The 24,240-nt window shown below is 42.0% G+C and overlaps 1 protein-coding gene and 1 non-coding gene across 2 annotated transcripts in view; one reads left to right on the forward strand and one right to left on the reverse strand.

Moving 5' to 3' along the window:
• CEP192 (centrosomal protein 192) overlaps nucleotides 1-24,240 on the forward strand; it is a 93,835-nt gene that overhangs the window by 35,304 nt on the left and 34,291 nt on the right. Inside the window, exons 13-29 of the mRNA XM_060122059.1 lie at nucleotides 118-244; nucleotides 851-969; nucleotides 4,801-5,629; nucleotides 5,719-5,845; nucleotides 11,682-11,853; nucleotides 12,883-13,756; nucleotides 14,708-14,856; nucleotides 16,283-16,513; nucleotides 17,876-18,001; nucleotides 18,194-18,337; nucleotides 18,439-18,502; nucleotides 18,924-19,063; nucleotides 19,163-19,255; nucleotides 19,808-19,926; nucleotides 20,846-21,022; nucleotides 22,318-22,408; nucleotides 22,594-22,770. Of these exons, the coding sequence (XP_059978042.1) occupies nucleotides 118-244; nucleotides 851-969; nucleotides 4,801-5,629; nucleotides 5,719-5,845; nucleotides 11,682-11,853; nucleotides 12,883-13,756; nucleotides 14,708-14,856; nucleotides 16,283-16,513; nucleotides 17,876-18,001; nucleotides 18,194-18,337; nucleotides 18,439-18,502; nucleotides 18,924-19,063; nucleotides 19,163-19,255; nucleotides 19,808-19,926; nucleotides 20,846-21,022; nucleotides 22,318-22,408; nucleotides 22,594-22,770 (3,759 nt within the window). The remainder of the gene's footprint in view (nucleotides 1-117; nucleotides 245-850; nucleotides 970-4,800; nucleotides 5,630-5,718; nucleotides 5,846-11,681; nucleotides 11,854-12,882; nucleotides 13,757-14,707; nucleotides 14,857-16,282; nucleotides 16,514-17,875; nucleotides 18,002-18,193; nucleotides 18,338-18,438; nucleotides 18,503-18,923; nucleotides 19,064-19,162; nucleotides 19,256-19,807; nucleotides 19,927-20,845; nucleotides 21,023-22,317; nucleotides 22,409-22,593; nucleotides 22,771-24,240) is intronic.
• On the reverse strand, nucleotides 23,904-23,976 carry TRNAV-UAC (transfer RNA valine (anticodon UAC)). The gene has a single exon. It is a non-coding gene; the product is annotated as a tRNA-Val (tRNA).

The following is a 24,240-nucleotide window of genomic DNA, read 5'->3' on the forward strand; positions in this document are numbered from 1 at the left end:
TCAGAATCATTTTGTTGAAATCAGTTTTAGCTAGGTTGCCACTATTAGGATAAAATAGTCTAGAATTTCTCAAAGCAGTTGAAAACTAAGGAAATAATTGGCATGTTTATTTTGTAGCCATCATTTGGTTATTTTATTAGATCACCAGAGAAGAGAGAACCTATTGCTCTAATAAGAAAATCAGATGTATCAAGAAGTAATTTGGAGAAAGAAATGGCTCATCTTAACCATGGTCTATTTTCAGGTAATGGATTAAATGAAGTTTTTTTTTAACCTGTAAGTTAGTGGTTGTGTGATCATGTTCTTTATGTGGAAGAAAGTAATGTATATACCACTTTGAATTTTTTGAGTATTAGTTACAGATTTGATTTTTATATAACTTCACATTGCCTTTTCAATCTAAAGTAGAAACAAGTCAACCAAAATTCACCTAAATCCTTTTGTAAAAACAAAAGTAAATGAAATACAATCTGTTCAAGTGGTTGGGTTAACTTTGGCCTATTAAACTGCTGAGTTAATGAATTTTAGCTATTATATTTATTATTTAGGTGGACTTTTAAAGAGAAGTTCTCAGATTTGGACTGTGATAGTATAAATATGATAAATATTGTGATGAATATTTAAAATCAGACTTTCTTGGTTAACATAACAATTATCAAGCAGCTACTTTTTGCTAGTATAATGCCTCGTGCATTGTATCATGAAATTGTATAAAATGTGCTTTAGTCCTTAAAGAGCCTATATTCCAGTGGGGGGTGGGGGGGTTGGGATATTTAGTGGTCCTTATCCCACGGATTGTTTCTGTGAGATAGTATATAGATGTAAGTTGAATATTACATATTTTCTACAGGAGATTTAAAGGCACAGCTAAGTGAAGGATCAGTTACACTTCAGGCTGAAGAACTGGAGAGTATTTCACAAGTGGATGAAAATGATGTGACATTAACTGCCAATAAAGGGAAAACAGAGGTATTTTAAGCCTTTCATGAAGGAAAGCTAAAACCTCGCTGTCATAATTCTCATACAAGATCAAGATAAAGTCACATGTAAAAAATGCATAACATTTTTCTTACTCAATTTTATTACAAGTATCCTTTAAATATTATCAGTGTACAATAAATGTACGAAGAGTTTATAAAACAAACTTACAGTCAGTGAGTTATCACAGCTTATACACCCATGTACACCCCAGGTCAGGAAAGAGAGCGTTGCCCACAGCCCAGGAGCCATTTTTTTGTTCCTCCTGAACACTACTTCCTCCTGTCTGACCTATGACACTGTATCAGTTTCACCCGTTTGTGAACTTTATATACAAGAAATCATGTAGTAGCATATATATATATTTTTTTTAAATATAAATTTATTTATTTGTTTATTTTTGGCTGCGTTGGGTCTTTGTTGCTGCGTGCGGGCTTTTCTGTAGTTGCAGCGAGTGGGGGCCCTTCTTCGTTGTGGTGAGCGGGGGCTACTCTTTGTTGCGGTGCGTGGGCTCCTCATTGCATTGTGGTGGCTTCTCTTGTTGTGGAGCACAGGTTCTAGGCACGTGGGCTTCAGTAGTTGTGGCTTGTGGGCTCTAGAGCGCAGGCTCAGTAGTTGTGGCGCACAGGCTTAGTTGCTCCGTGGCATGTGGGATCTTCCCAGACCAGGGATCGAACCTGTGTCCCCTGCATTGGCAGGCAGATTCTTAATCACTGTGCCACCAGGGAAGTCCCAGTAGCATATATTTGTCTTCGTTTTTTTCCACTTAGGTTTGCAAGATGCAACTGTGATAAGTATAATAGTTAATTTTCATTGCTGTATTGTATTCTATTACAAATATTCTGTCATTGATATATTCACCCTACTGTTGATGGATATTTGGGATCTGTCTTATGTCAATATGACACTGTTAAAATAGTGTAGTTTTATAGTAGGTCTTGATATCTAGCAGAATAAGTCTTCCCCTCTTATTTTTCTTTAAAAGTATCTTGGCTGTTCTTGTTCTTTACATTCCCATATATATTTTGAAGTCAGATTGTCACCTTTCACAACCAACTAGCAACCCTGCTGAGCTTTAAGTTGGGATTGTGTTTAATCTGTAGAACGGTGAAACTGACATCTTTATAATATTGAATCTTCTAATCCAAGAAGATTACAGGTCCCTCCATTTAAGTTCTAATTCCTCTCTGTATTTTTTTTTTTTTTTTTGAGGTACGCGGGCCTCTCACTGTTGTGGCCTCTCCCGTTGCGGAGCACAGGCTCCGGACACGCAGGCTCAGCAGCCATGGCTCACTGGCCTAGCCGCTCCGTGGCATGTGAGATCTTCCTGGACTGGGGCACGAACCCGTGTCCCCTGCATCGGCAGGCGGACTCTCAGCCACTGCGCCACCAGGGAAGCCCTCCTCTCAGTATTTTATGGGGCTTTTTTTGTGCAGAGATTTTAACACATCATTTGTTAGATTTCTTTCTGAATTGTTTGAAGTGGTGTTTTAATATTATCTTTCTGAACTTAATTTTCCCTTTGTTGTGGCTAAACAGAAATACATGTTTTTTAATATACTTACCTTATATCCAGCAAGCGTGCTAAATTCATTTTTATTTATGGATTCTTTGGATTTTTCTGTATATGCACTTACATTATCTGAGAATACCAACAGTTTTGTTCCTTTCTAATTTTTATACCTTCATTTCTTTGTCTGGCCTTACTTGACTGCATCTTAGAACAGTGAATAGAAGTGGTGATGTTGGGTTTCCCTGACTCAGAGGGAAAATTTTCAATAGTATTTTGTCTTTAAATTTGATGGATGCTCTAGGTTTTTATTTATCATCAGGTTTTTTAAATTCCCTTCTAATATTTGTTTGCTAGTTTTATTTTAATTGATAAGGAGGTTGAATTTTGTCCAGTGCTGTTTTGCATCTATCTAGGTGAACATGAGTTTTCTTTTGGTGATGTGGTGAGTTACATGACATGGTTTTGAATATTAAAGCTGCTCTTCTCCACTTGGGTCATGATACATTATCATTTTTATAGATGGTTGGATTCAGTTTGATAATAATTTATTTAGAATTTTGCATATGTGTTCACAAGTGGGTTGATGCTCTTTCTTACCATGTCCTTGTTTGGTTTTGGTACCAAGGTTTTGCTGGTCTCATTTTTCTTATTTTCTGGAAGGTTTTTGTAAGACATACTAATTTTTTTTAAATTAATTAATTATTTTTGGCTGTGTTGGTTCTTCGTTGCTGCACGCTGGCTTTCTCTGGTTGCGTTGAGCAGGGACTACTCTTCGTTGTGTGCGGGCTTCTCCCTGTGGTGGCTTCTCTTGTTGCAGAGCATGGGCTCTAAGCACGCGGGCTTCAGTAGTTGTGACACATGGGCTCAGTAGTTGTGGCTCGGGGGCTCTAGAGTATGGGCTCTAGAGTGCAGGCTCAGTACTTGTGGCGCATGGGCTTAGTTGCTCCGCAGCATGTGGGATCTTCCCAGACCAGGGCTCTAACCCGTGTCCCCTGCATTGGCAGATGGATTCTTAACCACTGTGCCACCAGGGAACCCCCTGTCCATTGGATTCTTAATTTTTCATTGTATTTTTTAATTATAGAATTTACATTTAGTTCTTTCTTGATAATTTCTAGTCTTCCGTTGAGTTCTTAATGTTGTTTTTAATTCCTTAAGTATGTTTTAGATTTAGATGTGTTTTAGACTCTGATAATCCACTGTCTGCAAGCCCCACAGTTGTGTTTTTCTGTGATGTGGGCCACATTACCTTGGAACATTGTGTGTCATTCATTGATAGAGGAGTGGACTTTTACAGGAAAAGTTGCTGAAATATTTGAGGCCATGGGAGATCTTCCAGGCAGGATTTTTGGCTGCTTCTGAGTGAGGAACAGTAGCAGTCTCAGGTTGCTTTAATTCAGTTATTGGGATTGAGCTGATTGGAGCTTGGCCTCCAGTCCCCCTGAGGGCCACCTTTACTCCTAGGGAGTAGCCCTCTGTGGTCTCGTCCTAAAGCATGGATGTTTACCATGGTCACCGCCTTCCCCTCATCACTGGCAAACTCTGAACCTGATTTTTGTACCCTTACTCCCATAGAGCAGCTTTTCTTAGCTTCTTTTTAAAAAATTATCGTTTCAAAAAAGATTTTCTTAGCTTCTTAAGCTTCCTGATGTCTTAGCAGTAGCCTCTTCCTAAAGCAGCTACCCTGGGGTGGAGCATCCCTGGGACTGGGCTCACCTCTGTGGGATGCTCTCTTCTCTTGGATTTTGGCCCCATAGTTTTTTATTCCTTTTTTGGCTCTCCAGCGCCTTCTAAGAGATGTTTTCGGATATGCTGTCTAATTGCTGTCAGCAAGAGTTGGTTTGCATCACTTAGTCTGCTATTACTAGAGGCAGAAGTCTTAATTTGCATTTTTTAATATTGCTTTGCTGTTGGTTCCATTTCATTATTTTACCCCTGGTTTCTATTTACGTCTTGCTTATAAATCTAACAATTGAATGAAATTACCAATAATCATAATTGCAGTCACTGTGGCTCAATGGCTTCTCAATTTCAGTATTTCAATTTTTTGGTTTTAAATTATTTTCTGATTCAGTTTTAGCATTTCTTTAACTCCTGAAGGGTTTTTTTTGAACAACTGATGAACCGACTTTGTAAGTGACCGAGTACTCTACAAATCAATTTGATAGCAGCTGTCTTTTTTCATTAGGAGGTTTAACTGGTATACCATTAATTTCTTTTTGCCGTCAGATCTTATGTAGCACTTACAAATAAAGCTTAAACTAATATGTGCTTGTCCATGGAACTGATGTGAACTTTCTCATTTCTAGGACACTTTCCTCATCAACAGCAAACCCCAGAGACGCACAGGCGAACTGCCTAGCGGTGGTGATTCTGTGCTGAGGATAAGCACCATTGCTTCTGCCATCGCAGATGCATCAGTGAACGCTGACCCCTCCCAGCTCGCTGCCATGATCAAGGCACTTTCAAATAAAACCCGAGAGAAGACTTCTCAGGACGATGGTAAACAAAAGCACTGTTCGGCTGTGTCTCATTTCTTACCTAATGAGCTGGAAAAAAGTAATGGATCCAACGCATTTGATATGGAGAAATACCTTAAAAAAACAGAAATTAGTAGATATGAAAGTGGAATGGACAACTTTTCAAGAGCTGGTGTGTCTGATGCTTGGGATTTATCTTTGTCCAAAGAACGGACTACACATGACATCCATGCAGTGGACCTGGGTGCTACTAGCATAAGTGTAAGGGAGCCAGAAGAAGACACAGCAGCTGGTTTTTATGGTGAAAGTGGAGAGAGCGTGGACCAGGCATCACTGAGAACGATAAACTCTTCAAATTCAGTTCTTACAAATATGGGAGAGAGAGAGGGTGCAGGGGTTGATGTGAAGACACATTCCATTGACCATAAATCACCAGATTCTGGTGATGGTGAAAAAGCTGCCTCCGTATCCATTCCAGCCCTTGATAGCTCATTAGTCAGGAACCCCAGGGTAGTATCCCTCTGGCTGTCAGAAGAGCATGAAGACACACAGAATAGTAGAAAATATCAGAGGCAAAATGAGTATGTTAGTGAGACAAGTAACAGTGAAAAGCATGTGACTTTTGAAAACCATTCCATAATCTCACCTAAAAGTGTTGGTAAGTGTCAGAGTAATTGGTCACATTCAAAAAATTACACAGAGTGTTTTTTTTTTCTGTTCTCATTGGAAAATACACCTTTCTGGTAGATTTGAAAAATCCCTCTCCTGAGTGTGGTGGACGTGGCTCGGAGGATGACCAGGATAGCTTCCGACCTTCCACTTCTCCACTGAGTCATTCTTCTCCTAGTGAGATTTCTGGAAATAGTTTATCAGGGTAGGTGCTTAACCTTTTTTTTTTTTTTTAAGTAATAAAATACATGCTCAGTGTAGGAAAATTGGAACAAAGTGTAAAGAAAATTAGTTATCTATAGCTTCGTCTCTCAGAAGTAACTGTCATAAATATTTTGTGAACTTCTTCCAAGATATTTTTCTTTGCAAATTTTCATACCCTGCTTTTTTCACTTATTAAAATAATTCCTACATTTAAAAGAAAATTAATGTTATAGACTGCATAATGAATCTGTCACATTTTATTTGGTGCTTCTCGTCGATACTGGTGATACTATATTTTACCTTTTTTGTTTGTTTGCCATTTTAATGATACTGAGATGAACAACTTTGCTTATAAAATTTTTCCTGTGTTTTAACTGATTTCCCCAGAAGTGAAATTACCAAGTCAGGGATAAGAATATTTTCAGGCTCTCTGGATTAGCAAACTATTTTCTAAAAGAGTCTTAAAGACTTTCACTCTTACCATCTGTGTTTGTTGAAGGTGTGCATTCTACTGTTTTCTTATCAGCATTTTAAATAACTTAATTTTGGATTTTTTTTTATCTTACAGTATTATTTGTGTTTTTAATACTAATGAGATTGATAAGTGCTTTTTCAAAGGTTAGGATAAGAATCCTAATATTTTACATGTTTTAGCACAACCTGTAGGGTAACTTAAGCTTCAAGTTATAAGATCTTTTTAATTTTTCAAAAATGCCTTAAGTCAACATTGTTTCAAAAGTTTACACATATACAGGTATATGTGTGTGTCCATAGAACTTTGAACAGTGTGAATGTAATGCTTCATCAGATGTGTTTGTGTATTTGTGTATAAATGTGCACGTGTGTGTGTTTCCCTCCATTAAGCTCATTGTCTGCCTCGTTCTCCAGTCCTCTAACCAGGAGCTGCTATTGCTGGTTTCTTAGGTTTCCTTCTGGTCTTTGTTTGTGCACATACACAGATATGAGTGTATATTCTTATTTTCATCCCTCTTTATAGTCAATAGAGGGTCCTTTACACACTTCTTATGTTTTGCTACACAAGGTTACTTATCCCAGCCTTATCTGTATTACTTTGCACGCATGCAGATGTATTACAGGATAAATTCTTGGAAATGAGATTGTTGGGTCGAAGAGTATATGCATTCACGTTCCTATTAAAATTAGTACAACCCTCTGTAGAGGTTGTGTTAGTTTAATTTTCCACCAACAGTTTAGGAAAGAGCTTGTTTCCCACAACCTCACCAACAGAATGTTTATCAAACTTTTTGTTGACAGTCTGATAGGTGAAAAAAAACTATTTCAGTATAACTTTAAATCATGAGTGATGATGAGCATCTTTTCCTTTATATTTCCTTTTGTATCATATATCTATTCATGTTTGTTGCCCATTTTTCTCATGAACTGATAGTCTCTTTTGTCTCCATTTCTCGGAGCCCTTGACGTATTAGGGAAAGTGGGTAGCCCTTTGTTTGTGACATGAGTTATACAGTTCCTAGTCTTTAGAAGGTTTTTTCCTTTCTTGTATTTTTTGCTCTCCCGGATACTTAGCTCTAGCTTACCCACACCATTTCTGATGAATATGCAAAATCCAGGAGCATCTTGGGAAACACATAATAGGTAACTTGGATATCAAATATAATTTCAATTTGTTTCAAACTATGGAACATTTATGATAATTTCACTGCTTAGGTAAAATTTTCTGCTTATTAAAATCTTTCCATAGAGGAACATATAAAAGATCTTTTATAAAGCCATAAAAGAAAAAATCCATAGATTTAATAAAATAAACTTTCTGTATGGCAACAGTTTTTGCCTCAGAATTGACTTGATCTTTTTGTAAGCTTTATGCCAAAGATGCTTTCAAGTCTAATAAGATCTTTCAAGTCTAGTAACCTTGTTAGGCTATGTCTCTATGTTGACCTCATGGCCACCTTGCCCTGTCACACAGCACCCTTTCAGTATGTGGAGTCAAGCATTCTTTTATTTAGGAAAGGTTTTTTTTTTTTAAATTACTTATTAAGATATTGGTCCTGACCCCAGGAACTCTAGTCTTGCATATGTGGGATCTGCATTTATTTTGTTCGTAATCCTTTCTTTAAGAACTTATTTTAGAATAATGTAGATCCACGGGAAGTTGCAAAGATAGTATAGAGAGACCCCATGTCCCTCCCCAGCTCCCCCAGATGCTGCACAGAATCACCACTTGTGCAATCACTTGTCCTGGGCAGGGCAAGTGGGTAGAATTGTGTCATTTTATCACAGGTGTGAATGTGTGTAACCACCTCCACAATCAGAGACATAGAACTTTGCCATCACCACAGTGACCTGCCTCTTTCTTACTTTTTCATTTTGTTTGCATTTCACATTTCTGATTTCTAGATTCCTTGTAGTATTTTCTTTTTTGTTTCTTAACCCCCGTGTACTTTCCAGTTTCATCTTGTTTTCTATGATCTTGACATTTTAAAAAATTGTATATGAAGGCATTTAATAACAACTGTAAGTGCTCTATAAAGACATATTGTTATGATTTTTTTTCCTTCACCTGCCCTTTACTGCATGATCAGAGACAGAATGCTGGGCTGGATGGTCTCAGTTTTGGACCCACCTGTTTTTTCTTTTGCCCCTAAGAAAATACACTTATTCATTAAGTGTAGGAAACATATCTTAGGGGGATACTGAACTTTCTCATGAACTTGGTCAGATATTTTGAATGAGAGCGTCACGTTGACCTTTCTAAAGTGACTGTTGGTGGGCTTCCTTCTCCCTACGGGTCAGCCACCTGCACCCACACCCCCACCTCTCAGCCACGGCCAGACTGCAGCCTTAGGGGGAAAGAAGCTGGACACCAGCAGATTCTGAGGTTCGTTCTCCTGTCCCTTCTCCTGCTGCATGATAGGCGTTCCTGCCGAGGCCGAGCATCCAGCTCCATTTTATCTTCCTGCTTTCGCTCATCTCCTTTTTTTCTCATCAGCTTAAATGAACATGCTGGCGTCTTGTGGCTGATTTTCCTGCGCACAGTTCTCTCTTCCACTGAGGAGACTTTGTTTCCTGTTGCCTGTGACTCCCTCCTCCTCCTGCACCCAGCAGCTGGTACTGCCTCTCTGGGCATCCATGCCTGTTTTCTTTTTCCTCATCTTTGTGCTTTTTTTTTTTTTTTTTGGTCTGTTTGTTTAAATTTTTTTATTATTTTATTTTCTGGCTGAGTTGGGTCTTCGTTGCGGCACGCAGGATCTTTTGTTTTACCGTGCAGGCTCTTTGTTGCGGCGTACGGGCTTCTCTCTAGTTGTGGCGGGCAGCTTTTCTCACTCTAGTTGTCTCGCGCGGGCTCGCATGGGCTCTGTAGTTTGCGGCACATGGGCTGTCTGGTTGAGGCACACAGGCTCAATAGTTGTGGCGCACAGGCTTAGTTGCCCCGAGGCATGTGAAATCTTGGTTCCCCAACCAGGGATCGAACCCACATCCCCTGCATTGGAAGGCGGATTCTTTACCACTGGACCACCAGGGAAGTCCCTCATCTTCGTTTCTTTATGTGTTCTCCCTGTGTTGTGGGGTAGCCGAGCTGTTCAAGTGTTTATCCTTTATATCACTGATTTTTCTGTAGCATCAGCTATGCTTTCATGGCTTCCAATGTGGACATTCATTTTGTATTCATTTCTTTTTATTGAAATCCTTCTTGTACTTTTGTATTATGGTAAAATGAGTTTCATGGGTTTTTTTCAGGTTTTTCCAGTTCATTAAGTTTTTTATGTAATTTTTTAAAATATTTATTTATTTATTTGATTCTGCCGGGTCTTAGTTGCGGCAGGTGGGCTCCTTAGTTGTGACATGCGAGCTCTTAGTTGCAGCATGTGGGATGTAGTTCCCTGACCAGGGATCGAACCTGGGCCCCCTGCATTGGGAGTGTGGAGTCTTAACGACTGTGCCACCAGGGAAGTCCCATACTCATTAAGTTTCTTAATATTCACGGTGAAATGTTGGTCAGAATGTTGATCTGTTGAGTGGCCACATCTTTCTGGTGAGAGCCCTTTATCTACTGAGTTTGCTGCTCACCAGTTTTCCTGCTGGCTGGTCTTCCAGCGTCCAGCCAGCTTCCAGCAGGTCCGTAGTGCTGATTTAGAGCTTCTAATTCCAGAATTGCCTTGAGGTTCTGTGTGGCTGGCACCTTGGCAGTTTTTGGCTTCCTTTGGAGTCTGACATCCGGACTGAAATTTCTCTTCTTTTGTTTGTGTGTTCTTACAGTTTACTTCTCATTGCTTGAAGTAATACAACCTAAATGCATTCGTTCATTTCGACCAAAGGAGCTAGACTCAGCACGTACCCCAGTACCCAGAACTCTTTTCCTGCTGCCCCATGGTGTCTGTGTGAGTATGTGTGTGCATGTGTGTGTGCGCATGTGCATACAGAACCCACGCAGGTGCATGTTATTCAGTGACTAAAGAGGACCTGAAGCAATTTGGTTAATATTTTGTCTCCATTGGTTAGAGATTCACTAACTAGTATTGTGTCAGGGCTATCTTGATTTGGTCCTTTTAAAAATCCAGAATTCAAAATAGGATTTTCTCTCTGTGTCCGCTGGCCACCTGAGTATTCTGAACTTTGTGCACAAAAATGATGGGTAAAATACAGTCAGATTAAGGGCTGACTTGAAACTAAATGGCAGAGTATTCAGGGGATGCGGCAGCTGTTTCCAGAGGCGGCTGTGACGGTGTTTCCCACCCAGTGTGATTTTGCACTCTGCCTTGAGGGGCAGCTTGGCCCTCTCCTCTGTTGGGCTGGCCTGGCCCTGTGCTGGGGACTACCTGACAGAATATGGCACATGTATTAAATAGATGCAGGAGCTTATTATTTATTGCTTTATAACTTTTTTTTTACTTAATATATTCTGAACATCTTTCTGAGTCAATGGTTAGTAGTCAATAGCATGATTTAAAACAGCTACATAGTGTTTTATTGTGTGTCTGTGCCATAATTTCAATAGCCTCCTTTCTCCTACATGACGTTTAAGATTGCCTACGTTTTATTGATAGTGATATATGATGTATCCTTTTAGCGAATCTTTATAATTAGCACTAATTTTTTTCTTAGGATTAATCTCTAGATGTATAACACCTGAGTCAAGGGGCTTTTGCTATGCATGCTTGATAGCTCAGCCGAGAGTTGCACTGCTCCTATTCCTGCCCGTGGTGTGGCTCTTCCTATCTCTTTGATTGTTTTCATCTTTGCTCTTTTTTTTTTTTTAACAATCTGTATCAAAGATCTTTATTTATTTTTGCGGTACATGGGCCTCTCACTGTTGTGGCCTCTCCTGTTGCGGAGCACAGGCTCCAGATGCACAGGCTCAGCGGCCATGGCTCACGGGCCTAGCCGCTCCGTGGCATGTGGGATCTTCCCGGACCGGGGCACGAACCCGTGTCCCCTGCATCGGCAGGTGGACTGTCAGCCACTGCGCCACCAGGGAAGCCCCATCTTTGCTCTTTGAGGGCAGGAATTGGCGAGTGCTCTGCTCATTGCTCTATATCAGGTATTCAGTAAACTTTTGCTGAATGAACAGCTAACAATGTTATGTGACTGTATATGAAATTTATTAATGAAACTGCCACAACATTTTTCTTTTTCAGTAGCTTACCAGATACTTCATTCAGTAGGACTATGATTTACAGTTTTAGATAATTAAGGGTGAAAAGAATTGAGTCTAGGGTTGAGTTGTATATGGCAGCTGGGACAGAAAGTAGTGCAGGTTGACAGGGTTGTAGGCAAGCAGGAAGGGCTTTCTGCCAGTGTAGACGATGTTAAGTGAAGGGATGGACAAGTCCAGGCACAGGTGTTCTCTCTTCCAGGTGTGCCCTGGAGTCTTTCAGTTCAGCAGCTCACCTGCAAAAGCACCCCTGTGAGAGGGAGTCATCCCAGCTGACGAGTCCACAGGCCAGCATCAGCAGGCTGACTTACATGTCTGAACGAGAGAGCACCTGTCCCGCCACGGCCTCAGATCGTGGCCTTAAGGACCACCAGGTGGGAGCACTTTTGTTATTTCTTTACTCAGGCTTCTGGAGCTGAAGTCTTACTGATGTAAGACTCAGACTTGAGTTCAGGCCTAATTTCTGTTGCTCTTTTAACTTTAAAATAAGTGTGTGTGTGTGTTTTGCTCGTGCTGGGTAGGCACTACAAGTACAAATATTTTAGCATCTGCCATCAAAAAGCTCTCAGTCTGGTGGAGGCCGTGCAAGACATGCCGTGTAGTGAAATGCACTGTGAGAGATTCAGGAGGCGACTGATAATCTGACCAGGTGGCGAGTCCAGTGAAGCTTGGTGGGAGGACTGTCTGGAATCAGGCATGGGGGAGGCAGGGAATTGCAAAACACGCTGCATTTGAGAGCCCCCAAGAAGTTTGGAATGGCTTCGGTGAATCATCTACATGGAGGAGGGGAGGCCAGACCACGACATCGTGGATGTAACATTTGGGAGTTTGAAGGCTCTTAAGTAGGACACAGACCTGCTCTGTGTTGTTTTGAAAGCTCCTTGCAGTGGAGGAAGCACTGAGGGGTGAGGTTAGAACCAGGAGGATTTGACACCAGACGGCCGGAGTTGTCAGGCGAGGGGCAGCACAGGCTCAGGCCAGGGTCATGGCCATGGGGGTGGGAGGGAAGCAGAGAGGTCTGAGAGATTTGTGTGGGAGAAGCTAGAATTTTACTACCTAGGTGTGTTTCGTGAACGTGACAGTGTTCAGTTTGTAATGAGCTGCGTATGACTTGCGGTGTGCAGTGCAGGCCTCCTCCGCTAAGCTGTGCCTAAACCTACCCACTAAGTTACTAAACAAAACCACTCGTTTCTTGTCCTGTAAATTAGGAAGAACAATGAATGCAGATTTTCTAACTTTTAATCCTGCATTTCACAGCCACTGAAGTACTTTGTATAAGCCGTCCTTTTTTCAGAGAGGTAACATCATGTAGATCTCTATTCTTTGAGAGTATATCAGCATGGTTTGCATTTGTAGTACTCACTTTATCTGTGGATAATTTCTAAACATTTTTTGTCACACAGAGTGATGTCCCCAGTACGTTGAGCACCACAATTATTCAGGCCAGTCCAGTTCCATCTCAGGAGCAGGCTCCGGATAAGTTGAGAGAAAAAAGTCCATTTCAAAGTAGAGGAAAAGGAGCGTTACCGTATATTATCCAGAGGAACTTGGACACAGAAAAAGAAACTGAAACTGCTTCTCTGAGTAGTGAACTTGAAGATGTAAAACCGAACTTTAGATCGAGAAGAGAGCTTTCCTCCAAAAGCGAAGATCTGTCAGAAACCACTGTGGCAGGTGTGACCTCAAATCCCAGTGAACTGGACCAGGTCAGCCTGGCTCTGCCAAGGGAGTTGGGCCTTGGCCAGTGGGCCCTGCCAGCCACGCCGCGCCTCCCCGTGTCCCGCCAGGGGCCTGTGCCCGACAGTGGACGTGTGACTCCTGTAGACACGTCTGCTGCCGACAGTGCGTTCGTTGGCCAGGGCCCTCCCCAGACCTTCCCCAGCACCGAGGACTGCGGCCCTGCTCCCTCAAGGCAGCACGTGCCCACCTCGGGCCCCGCGCTCTCAGCACGCCGTCCCCTCCCAATGGCTCCCTGTGCCCAGCTGAGCTCAGGAGCACTGCCTCGGTGCCAGGCCGGCGGCGCCACAGCCTGTGGGCTCCCGGGAAACTGTCATCCTGCTGTCGTCACAGCAGAGCACGTCCAGAACTCTGTGGCCATGGGCTTTTGTCTTGGACAGAACATCAGCTCGGAGTTGTTGGCTGCCTCTTCCCTTTGTAACCCGTATTCTAACGCCTTCAATCAGAGTCTTCTAAGTACAGCCAAACCTTTTACTGTGCAGTCTCTTGGTCCAAACTGTGGAATTGATCCATGGGATTCAGGAGTGATGTCAGGATTTGGTAAGATGCTTTCTTCTCTGCTACTGCTTGTTGGTTGCTGCTATTTAAAAACTGAATTTTCTCAATTGGGACCATAAAACTAGTTTGTTTTAAGGAGATACTGATTAGCCTGAATTTCTTGTAAACTTTTCTCTTTATCCTGAATTTGGAACACAGACCATAACGTATTTCTGTGCAAGGGTCCCTGAGTGGCCTTAGAAAAACATAAAAACTTAACGCGGATAAAACTCCCACTGCCTTTGTCTTTCTGTTTCTCTCTTGTGCTCCAAACTTGGAATTCTATTGTTGGTTCAACTAGGAAACGTCTAGTATAGAATCACCCCCCTGAAGGAGGGAGTCTCCTGCCAGTTTTTAAGTCTTCAGGGGTGACTCGTGTGGGAGTGAGAGGCAGCACCCTTCCGCTCCCGCCTGTAGTGGCTGAGCTGCCTGTGCTCGTGCTGATGGTCACTCTTGGGAGCAGAGCTTGGTGCTGTGCTTTCCTGACACGGTGCTCATGGCCACTGCAGCACGATTAGTTTTGCCTTCTTTTTCTTCTGAAGGAAATTCCACAGTCACCCCATAAGAATGGTGAAAAGCTTGGTCATCATGTTAAAAATCAGTTAGAGCCTCCATCATTTCTCATTAGGTTAGGCAGTGGCTTACATTTATAGGAGAAAAAGGGAAGAGATTACTGATAGCAATAGCATCTAAGAGTTGATTAGCTGTAAATTTTTTAGTTTGATCAATTTTGATTGTTTTTCCTCATGGGCTGGTTGCCTCAGGAGAAAATTAATGACCAGTCTCTGCTGAGGCGTATGCAGTGTTGGGGACTCCTATTTAGATCTGGGGCACTTTATAAAACCATAGCTCTCGGTGTCAACAGGTCGTCTTCTGTAAAAATTTCCATTTAACCAGTTGTGCTTTTGATGGGGTGTTGGGTATGCATTTTGACTCTGCTTTAACTCTACCCAGGGAAAGTAAGAGTGCCTGAGGAATTGAAGTTTCCTCATGCTTGCTGTATTGGCATTGCGTCACAAACCTACCTTAGTGTCCTGAATCCCGCCGACCGCTGGCTGCAGGTCAGCATCGGGGTCCTCAGTGTTAGTGTCAACGGTGAAAAGGTGAGCTTTCTGTGTCTTTCTCCTCTGACTTAGCGATTGCAGTACAATTAATGCTGAAGCTCTCCTTTGCCTAGTATTAGTACTTCCTTTTATACCAGGGAGCATGTCCACCACCATATACTTTGCACAGAATCGTTGGAATCGTATCTTTTTCTTGGTTCCCCTTTTGTTGCAGTACTTCCAGTGAAAGTGAAATCTGAATGTGTTTCTCAGATTTCATCAGGTGTTACTATTTATTTATTAACCGTTATGTTTCATTGTTACTTGTTTATAAAATCATGTAAATGTGCTTTTTGTGCTGTCGGCTTAAACCACTGACTGGAGCTCCAAGTTTCTGGTCTCTATTCGTTGTTTTTGTTAAATGTGATTGAGTATAAGTTATTGTCGTTTATTCCAAAGGAAAAAAAAAAAGAAACAAGTTACTCTTGCAACCTGTGCCTTCATTTAGTAAGTTAATTTATCTGATCATGTTCTTACATGATCTTTTGAAATACCTGGAAACACAGTTTTAACATTAGAGCAGGGGTCTCTCGCATGATCAGTTAAAGCTGCTGAGGTTCTAGACTCTAGACCCTGTGGGCCTTGGTGAGTAGGGAGAGTGGGAAAGAAGGTCAGCAGCTTCTTGCAGACAAACATTGGTGGACGGTTTACTCTCCCCTCTTACGTCCTAGTGATAACCTTGATTTACTTGATAAAATAAGACTGTCTTCTCTCCCTCTCCCTTTCCCCAGCTTTTCCCCTCTGATCCTGAGGGTAGAGGAAAGGCAGGTGGTTGGAGGAAAGGGTTGAGGGTGAAAGGTGGTGAGATTGGAGGCCTTTTTAGGAGCATGTAGGAAGTAATGATGTCTCTGGAAGTGGGAGTAGAAAAGAAGATCCCTGTTCACAGTGAGGAGGGAGAGATTGGAGTGAGTCAGAATCGTAGACTTGGAGGCCTGACAGTGAACCTTGGAGATCAGTCTAACCCCCTACGTTACACAGCTGCAGAGACCAGGTCCCAGGTGATGTCCAGGGTGGGAGACAGGTCCCAGGGTGATGTCCAAGGCTGGAGGTGCTGCCATTTTCAGCACCCTTTTCAAAAAAAGTGAAGGTAAAAATAACGTATCTTCAAAAGTCCTTATGGGAGTTCCCTCGTGGTCCAGTGGTTAGGACTTGGTGCTTTCACTGCTGTGGTCCAGGTTCAGTCCCTGGTTGGGAACTAAGATCCCACAAGCTGTGTGGCATGGCCCAAAAAAAAAATTCCTTATAATTTTGACTAACTGTATTTTCCAGGTAATGAGTTATGAGGCCTGGGTATTTTTCAAGAGCTAACATATCTAGATTTGGTAGTTTGAGTGACTATGAAAAGGGATCTTAAACTAGTTGGTTCTTCTTCCTGATTTTCATTGTGAAGTTATTTCTTAACGGACCATGTGGCTCTTCTTTTAAGGTGGATCTTTCAGCTTATCCTTGTTTAGTTTTCAAGAATAAAGTCATCATAAGACCTCATGCCACAGAAGAGATAAAAGTGCTCTTCATACCGTCTGATCCTGGGATTTTCCGATGTATATTCAGCATTGCTTCTTGGCCGTTTTCAGCTGACGCAGAGACAGTGGCACAGGCAGAAGCACTGGCAAGCAGGGTTGTCCTCACTGCCATTGCCGAGACCCCCGTGATCGAGGTGACTGTTTGTAAGCAGGTCTTTGTCATACCTGGCATTTTAATGAGGCTGTTCAACCTTAGAAGTAAAATTTGGGTAAAATGAATTTGTGGATGAATGTGCCAAAAGTTATAATTGAGCTAAACATTACTCTTAATATTTTCTTATTCCAAAATTTAAAATTATTTCTGGAATTCCCTGGCGGTCCAGTGGTTAGGACTCTGCGCTTATACTGCCGAGGGTGCGGGTTCAGTCCCTGGTCAGGGAACTAAGATCCGGCAAGCCGCACAGCGAGGCCAAAAAAATTAAGATTATTTCTTTTGTTTTATAGAAGCACAGATATGCTCGCTAAGATGTTTGTAAGCAAAGTATAACGTTAAACCCTATTTTCCAGCTGGTTTCCATCATATAGTTTGATGTGTGTGGAGGAAAACACCACATTCAGATTATCCTCTTTTCTGTACCTGAAGACTGCTCACTGAAAAATTTCCTCTTGTACAGTTGCTCATTTTCTGGAAGTGAAAGAAATTGGGTCTAGCCAGGTTGGGGCAACAAAATGCTTGTGGGATTGCAGGCCTCTTTAGGACACTGGCTGTCAGCCCTGGCTGCACATCGGAATAACTGGGGTTTGTTTTTTAAAAAAATTTTAATTAATTAATTTATTTTTTGGCTGCATTGGGTCTTTGTTGCTGTGCACAGGCTTTCTCTAGTTGCAGTGAGCGGGGGCTACTCTTCGTTGTGGTGTGTGGGCTTCTCATTGTGATGGGTTCTCTTGTTGCGGAGCACGGGCTCTAGGCGTGCAGGATTCAGAAGTTGTGGCACAACAGGCTCAGTAGTTGTGGCTCTCGGGCTCTAGAGCACAGGCTCAGTAGTTGTGGCACATGGGCTTAGTTGATCCGAGGCATGTGGCATCTTCCCGGACCAGGGCTCGAACCCGTGTCCCTTGCATTGGCAGGCGGATTCTTAACCGCTGCGCCACCAGCGAAGTCCCTAGATATTATTGTAAACATTTTCAGTGTTGTCAGAGTTTGGACTAAATCCAAAAATGCCCACATATGTTTTGAAGGGAATTGAGAAGTCGGTAGTATAACAGTAGAGCTAGTGGAAGGGAGGCTGTGTGTTTTGTAAAGTTGTCAGTTTGTCTTCTCACAGTAACACAGCTAAGCTGTTGCTTTGTTCTGTAGTGTATTTGGGTACGTGGACTACCTCAGAAAAATAATTTACTTGTGTTGAAAATAGGAATTGTAAAATAGCCCCAGGAGTCTTAGGTAAGTTTACCTGTAATGTTGACTGTTTGTGGCTGGAAAGGGCAGTGATGTGAATATAAGCTGTGATATTTATTAATATATTGTTTTTATAAATCCCTTTTTTCCCATAATTTAGGTAGAAACAGAAAAGAAAGATGTTCTTGATTTTGGTGACTTGACTTATGGAAGCTGGAAAGCTCTGCCTTTAAAGCTGGTAAACAAGACGCACGCCAACATCCCAATTAGACTCATTATTAATGCTGTAAGTACTGTGCTCGGGGAGGAAACCTTTACAGAGCACACTGACTTAGAGTTGTAGATGCAGCTAGTAGAATCCTTGGCTAACTTCTCTTAGGAAAGTAGATATTTTTGTTAAGGATCTTTGAACAAATTTAGCATCACACCAACATGACACCATTGGCTCTACTGAAGCGGCTTCTCCTGTTTCTGACAGAACGCCATAGCCTGGCGCTGCTTCACCTTTTCCAAGGAACCCATCCACACAGCTCTGAAAGCTGTTCCTTATGCCCATGCGATTGCTCAGCTGGCCGCCCCCTCGGTGATCAACCATCTGATGCCTGCCAGCGATGACGGACAGGTGAGCTGGGGGATTGAAGGACTGATTTAGAATTAAGGAGGAAATTAAGTTTCCAACTACTTTTCTTTCACTGTGTATGAAAATATTTTTTTATTTTACAGGATCCAGAATTTCTGATAATTTGGGTTCTTTTCCATAGTCCAAAGAAACAGATGACTTCTTCAGGTATCATGTTTACGTTTTATGGGATTTTCTTTACTCCGTAGCTAAATAAACTACAAAGTTGAGGCTTATTTCTCCTGTCAGTAAATTGTCAAATATTTATTGTAATTTGTCAGATATTTTATGTTGTTTTCAAGCTGGGCAGAGAGCATGCTGTTTTGGGTCAAACCCATCCAATTCTGGATAATCCAAGCAAGTACCACTGAAAACGTTTTGGGGTCTTTTCTGTTAATTGATGTTACCTCCTCTACCAATTAGATGTTTTCTTCCTTTTTCTCCTCCACTCATTTCTGTTCCTCTCTGAGTTCTTTAAACAGTCATTTTAAGATTTTTTTGTGCCCCCTGATGGCATAGTGTTGGGCCATGTGTGGCATTTAGAATTAAATAACTCTGGTGTCTGAACTAAAAGAATGACCTTTTACAGAGATTCTAGACTCAGCAGAAGAATTCTTGGCAAGAGTTGATATAGAAGTTGATAGTCCAAACCCTACACCAGTCATTAAAAGTATCAATCTTCGAGCAAGAACAGGAATAGCCAGGATACACGCTCCGAGAGACCTACAGGTACCCTAAACTCCTCACTTTGCTGTTACTTTATGTTCAGGTTGATTTCATTCCAAGTGTGACATTTTTAAAACATGCCTGTTTTACCCCATCCTCTAGACTATGCACTTGTTTGCCAGTGTGGCTTCCTCAACAAGGCAGTACTTACCTTTGAAAAATGCTGGGAATATTGATGTCCACTTGGACATCAAGGTAAGAATTTGTGTCTGAGGCTGTAACTTATTTCCTCGGGCTGAGACTGTGAGTGTCTCCTTGGGTTCTGAAGGTTGCTCTGCTGTTGACCTTGTTCAAGGGCTGGGGGCATTGGCAGGGGTGGTCAGACAGAAGAATCTGAGCCTGGGCTTTCAGAGCTGGTGTTACACGAGCATAAAACAGATGGTTAGGAAGTTCAGCTGGGATGTCTAATGTAATAGGTACAAGAACCAAGCTCTAGATTAGTTCCTGAAGACCGAGTCATCCTGTGGCTGGGTGGAGGAGAGGGAGCCACATGTGTAGACATCATTTCTGAGTTGTGTGGCTGAGTGAGGGGGTGTTGGTGGCCAGGAATTAGGGATGGGGCAGGGGATAGTTTGTTATGGAAGAGAAGAAAGATGTATCCTTTCCAAGAAAGTAAGATGGCGGGGCATTGCTGGGCAGGGAGGGAGTAGAATACCCAGTTGTGGTCAGTGAGAGAGACAAGGCACGTGAGTGTGTGAAAGCCATGTCTGCAGGTCAGCGTTGACTTATAATTATGTAAATACTTAGATCCCAGATCAAGGAAGTCACTTTTCAGTGGATCCAGAGAAACTATTCCTTAAACCTGGAGAAGAGCACGAAGTTATAGTTTCATTTTCTCCAAAGGATCCCAAAGCCTGTGAGGAAAGGTAACGTAGGACTGTTGATCATGGCGAATTTGTGTTTATTTAGGTGTGCTCCGGTCCACAGCCTGAGGGACAGAGTACACACTTCACCTCGCCTATACAGCACCGCTTCACCTCTTTCCTTTAGCCTCAGATCTTTCTGCTTACTGAAAATCTCCTTTTAAACCAGCTAGCTGACTAGAAAGTAAGAAATCACTATTTTCAAGTATATTCTGACAAAAGTAAATAACACGTCAATCTTGATGTTTCTCACTAACTTCTTCTCTCTCACCAAGGAAATCTTCAGTTGACCTTGTCAGTTGTTAAAGATACAACTGACAGTTGTATCTTTTCCAGGCCAGTGACTTTTTGGCACCCAAATCATAAATGAATATCACTTTACAGTGGTCGGAGCACCCTTGTCACCAGCTTTTGAACTTGCTTGATAAATGTAGCTTAGCCCGCTGTCCTCAGACGCACGTGGCCCATCCCCTGCCTGATTGCCGAGCCCCCTGCCTGATTGCCGAGCCCCCTGACTGGTTCCTGAGCCCCCGAGTGCCTCACTGTCCTCCGCCTGATTGGCCCTGGGTGCAGAGGTGCTGGCTGCTCGGACGCGAACACTTGTGCCGGGAGGACTCGCCTGCACCTGCCCACCGGGGTAGCACCCCCACCCAGGAGGCTTTCCTCATCCCTTCCCAGATCCCTCCCTGTCTCCCGTGACCCATACACTTCTCTCCCGCTGTGCTCATGGCATGGGCCTGTGGCATGTACCCATCTCCTTCTCTGTCTTTTTTCTCCTCTGGAATGTAAGCTGTGAGGGTGAGAATGCAGTGTAGCCTCAGCACCGACCAGCTCAGTCTCTTGGACGAAGGAAGCGCATAGGACAATAGTTGTCAAAAGAATTGAATTCTGAATATTGAACTTAGATGGTTTTCTTTGTTAGGATCTTGAAAATATTTGTGCAGTCGTTTGGCCCTCAGTATGAAGTGATGTTAAAAGGTGAAGTAGTTTCTTCAGGAAACAAGCCTCTGATGCCTGCATCTTGCTGCTCAGATATTCCTTTGATTTTATCCAACAAGCAGTTTCTGGCGTGGGGAGGTGTCCCCCTGGGCAGGACACAGTGAGTATACACTGTAGCTGTTATCACATAATGCTAGTCTTCCCTGTGTTGATGATGACCATGTTAATGTTTTTAGAATTGAAATAAAACTATCATATTCATTATTCATCCTATCATGAATACAAATTTTTTAGTAAATTTTTAACCTATTTTTAAAATACAAGCCAAAAAAATTAGGTTTCAGTTTTCTTAAGCTCTGGTGAATTCTGTGCTGATGACCAAACTTAGGCAATTAAGTGTGTCTTGGTTCCTTCTCTGGAAAGCCCTGGGGACTGGTGGGAAGAAGAAATAATCAGAGACGTTGCATCTATTTAAGGAGTTAGAGTCTAGTTGATGAAGGGGCACGTGTTCTTTACGCAGCTCTCAGTGAAGACCCCTCTCAGCTAGGCTCCTGAAATGTCCTGCATGGCCGTGAGTTTGAGGAACTGTGCCCTCCTCAGTAGCTCCTATGCCCGTGCAGTCAATCCATCTTTAAACATTGTACTTGGTTTTAATTGGCTTTGTTTTTATGAAAAAAATATTTTTCAGAAAGTCTTTCCCAACCATTGTACTCAGGTGTGCTGATAACCAAAGGTCTTTGATTTTATTCTGAGGTTAAACTCAGCAACCTTTCCCTTTTAACACAAATGCACAAGGCATAGACCACAGCTTAAATAACTTAACTGCCAGTCTTCAAAATTTGAGTAAAATGGAGATTTATTCATGTATTCTGTATTCTCTAATGAAGAGAGGATTCATATATTTTCAAAGACTGAAGGATTTTCATCCTGTGAGCCAGTTGCTATTCATACATCCATTCTACTTGCACTGTAAGTTTTTTTAAAGTAAGGTTAGTTCAGTATGCTGTTTAAAAGACTACTTTGTGCAAATGAGTCTCTTAAAGTAAAAAATCTGAGCAATGTGCTTAGGACCCTTGTTTCCACGAAAGATAGGTTTTGGAGCTGAGGATGGTATTGACTTTAATGACTTAATGAATTTGGTAATCTGAATTTTCATTGATTACTATTTTATAAGACAGATAATTCCTATACATAGAGAATGAATAATAAGGGCAGCTAAGGAGCTATAACAGGAGAGAGACTAAACCCAAAATCTTCTCTGATAAGGTGAGTCTTGAGCATACGTTCTCACAAATGTAGAGTTCTGGGACTGTGGAGGCACTTCCAGGCTGCTCAAGGGGCCTGTGCAGTCAGTCCATCTCCAAACACTGCAGTCAGTTTTAATTGGCTTTGTTTTTATGATTGTAGCAATATCCATGGAGGAAAACCACATTTAAGTTGTGTCATTGTTTCTAGGCTTCAGAAACTAGCTTTAAGAAATAATTCCACGTCTTCAGCCCAACATTTACGACTGCTCATTAGAGGACAAGACCAGGACTGCTTTCAGGTTTGTGGAGTGCATGGCTCTGTTCTGTCTCACGTTCTCTCTAGATCCAGGACACTTAACATCTAGATACATGACACTTAATGTAGGCCATCTTGTGTTCTTAATCTTCGAGGAGTTCATGTTAATGGTATGTTTTATTTGTGCTGCTGCTCTGTTTAATGCAGAGATTTTTTTTTTAATTGTAGTTTCAGCACACTTTTGGTTCAGAAGAGCGATTGACCAGTAACTGTGAGATCAGGATTCGTCCAAAAGAAGACATTTACATCTCTGTGTTGTTTGCACCTACTCGATTATCTTGTATGTTGGCCAAACTAGAAATTAAACAACTTGGAATTCGATCACAACCAGGCTTTAAGTTCACGGTAAGATAATTTTATAGCTTTTTTTTCCCTCCCATGGAGTTAATGACATGTTGTAACTATTGGTTAAATATTGGTAAATTACATATACTCTGCCTTTTATAAGTCAAAATATGTGATTACCTAGATTTACAAACAAGTTAGGGAGTAATTATATACCTTGTAGGATTACCCTATTTTAAAAGCAGCCACCAGAGTATTCCTGTAAGTAATGGTCTTGGCTAATGCTTGTAAGTTTCATTTCGGTTTGAAAATTTTGAAATGTACTCAACTTTTCAGAAATCCATTTTTTGGTAAATCCAGATGGAAATGTTTAAGATGTTGACTTTCCAAGTAAATTTTATTCTTTCAATTCAGCAAAGTATCTATTGACATCATTTGTTAGACTCTGTTCCGTACACCAGGGATACAAAGACAAGAGCTTTTCTATTTTGTTTCTTCCCAGCATAATTTCAAAAGATTTCAAGTCATTTCTTTAGCTAGATTCAGGGCACTAAGAGAGAAAAATGATGAATCCTGGAGGAGAGGAAAGAAGGACAGGGTAGTCGGATGAAGCCTGAGCTTCCTGAAAGTAGCTAACATCCAAGCAATTAGTTGGCAGTGGGGCTGGGACTACGATGTTGGTCGTTTCCTAGTGTCAGAGTGGATGTGTGATAAATTACAAGATTAACAACACCTAGAAGTTTTTTTTAAAAAGGATGGATATTTATGGCAAATTTACCTTTATTTGATGCTGGAGCTGGACACACTCTCTATGGAGCTCTTCACATGGCCCCATGAGCTTTGGTGGGGAGAGGTGTTAAAAGGTGTAAATGGCCATTTTCAGAATGAGGCCTGCAGAGTAGCGGTTCTCAACCAGAGACTGTTTCACCATCCAAGGGATACTTGGTAATTTCTGGAGACATTTGTGGTTGTCACACTGGAAGTGGGAAAAGATACAACTGGCACCTGGTGAGTAGAGGCCAGGGGTGCAGCCAGACACCCACAGTGCACAGGGCTCCCCATGTCTAATGGCGCAGCCCAAGGGCCATTGTGCCGAGGCTGAGAACCCTGCTCTACATGGATTTTATTTTATTTTATTTATTTTTATTATTTTATTTTATTTATGTTACGTTACGAGACTTGCGGGATCTTAGTTCCCAGACCAGGGATTGAACCCGGGCCCCCGGCAGTGTAAGTGCAGAGTCCTAACCACTGGACCACCAGGGAAGTCCCTGAGAAGCCTGCTCTAGAGCAGCAGTTTCTCTGGTTGAAACTTTGGGTCAGTGGGCATTAGTCAAATTTCATTTTATTTAATCATTCTTTTTTTTTTTTTTTGCGGCACATGGGCCTCTCACTGCTGCGGCCTCTCCCGTTGCGGAGCACAGGCTCCGGACGCGGAGGCTCAGTGGCCATGGCTCACGGGCCCAGCCGCTCCGCGGCATGTGGGATCTTCCCGGACCGGGGCACGAACACTTGTCCCCTGCATTGGCA

Source organism: Lagenorhynchus albirostris, chromosome 14 (assembly GCF_949774975.1).
Source record: "Lagenorhynchus albirostris chromosome 14, mLagAlb1.1, whole genome shotgun sequence".
NCBI classification, from domain to species: Eukaryota; Metazoa; Chordata; class Mammalia; order Artiodactyla; family Delphinidae; genus Lagenorhynchus; species Lagenorhynchus albirostris.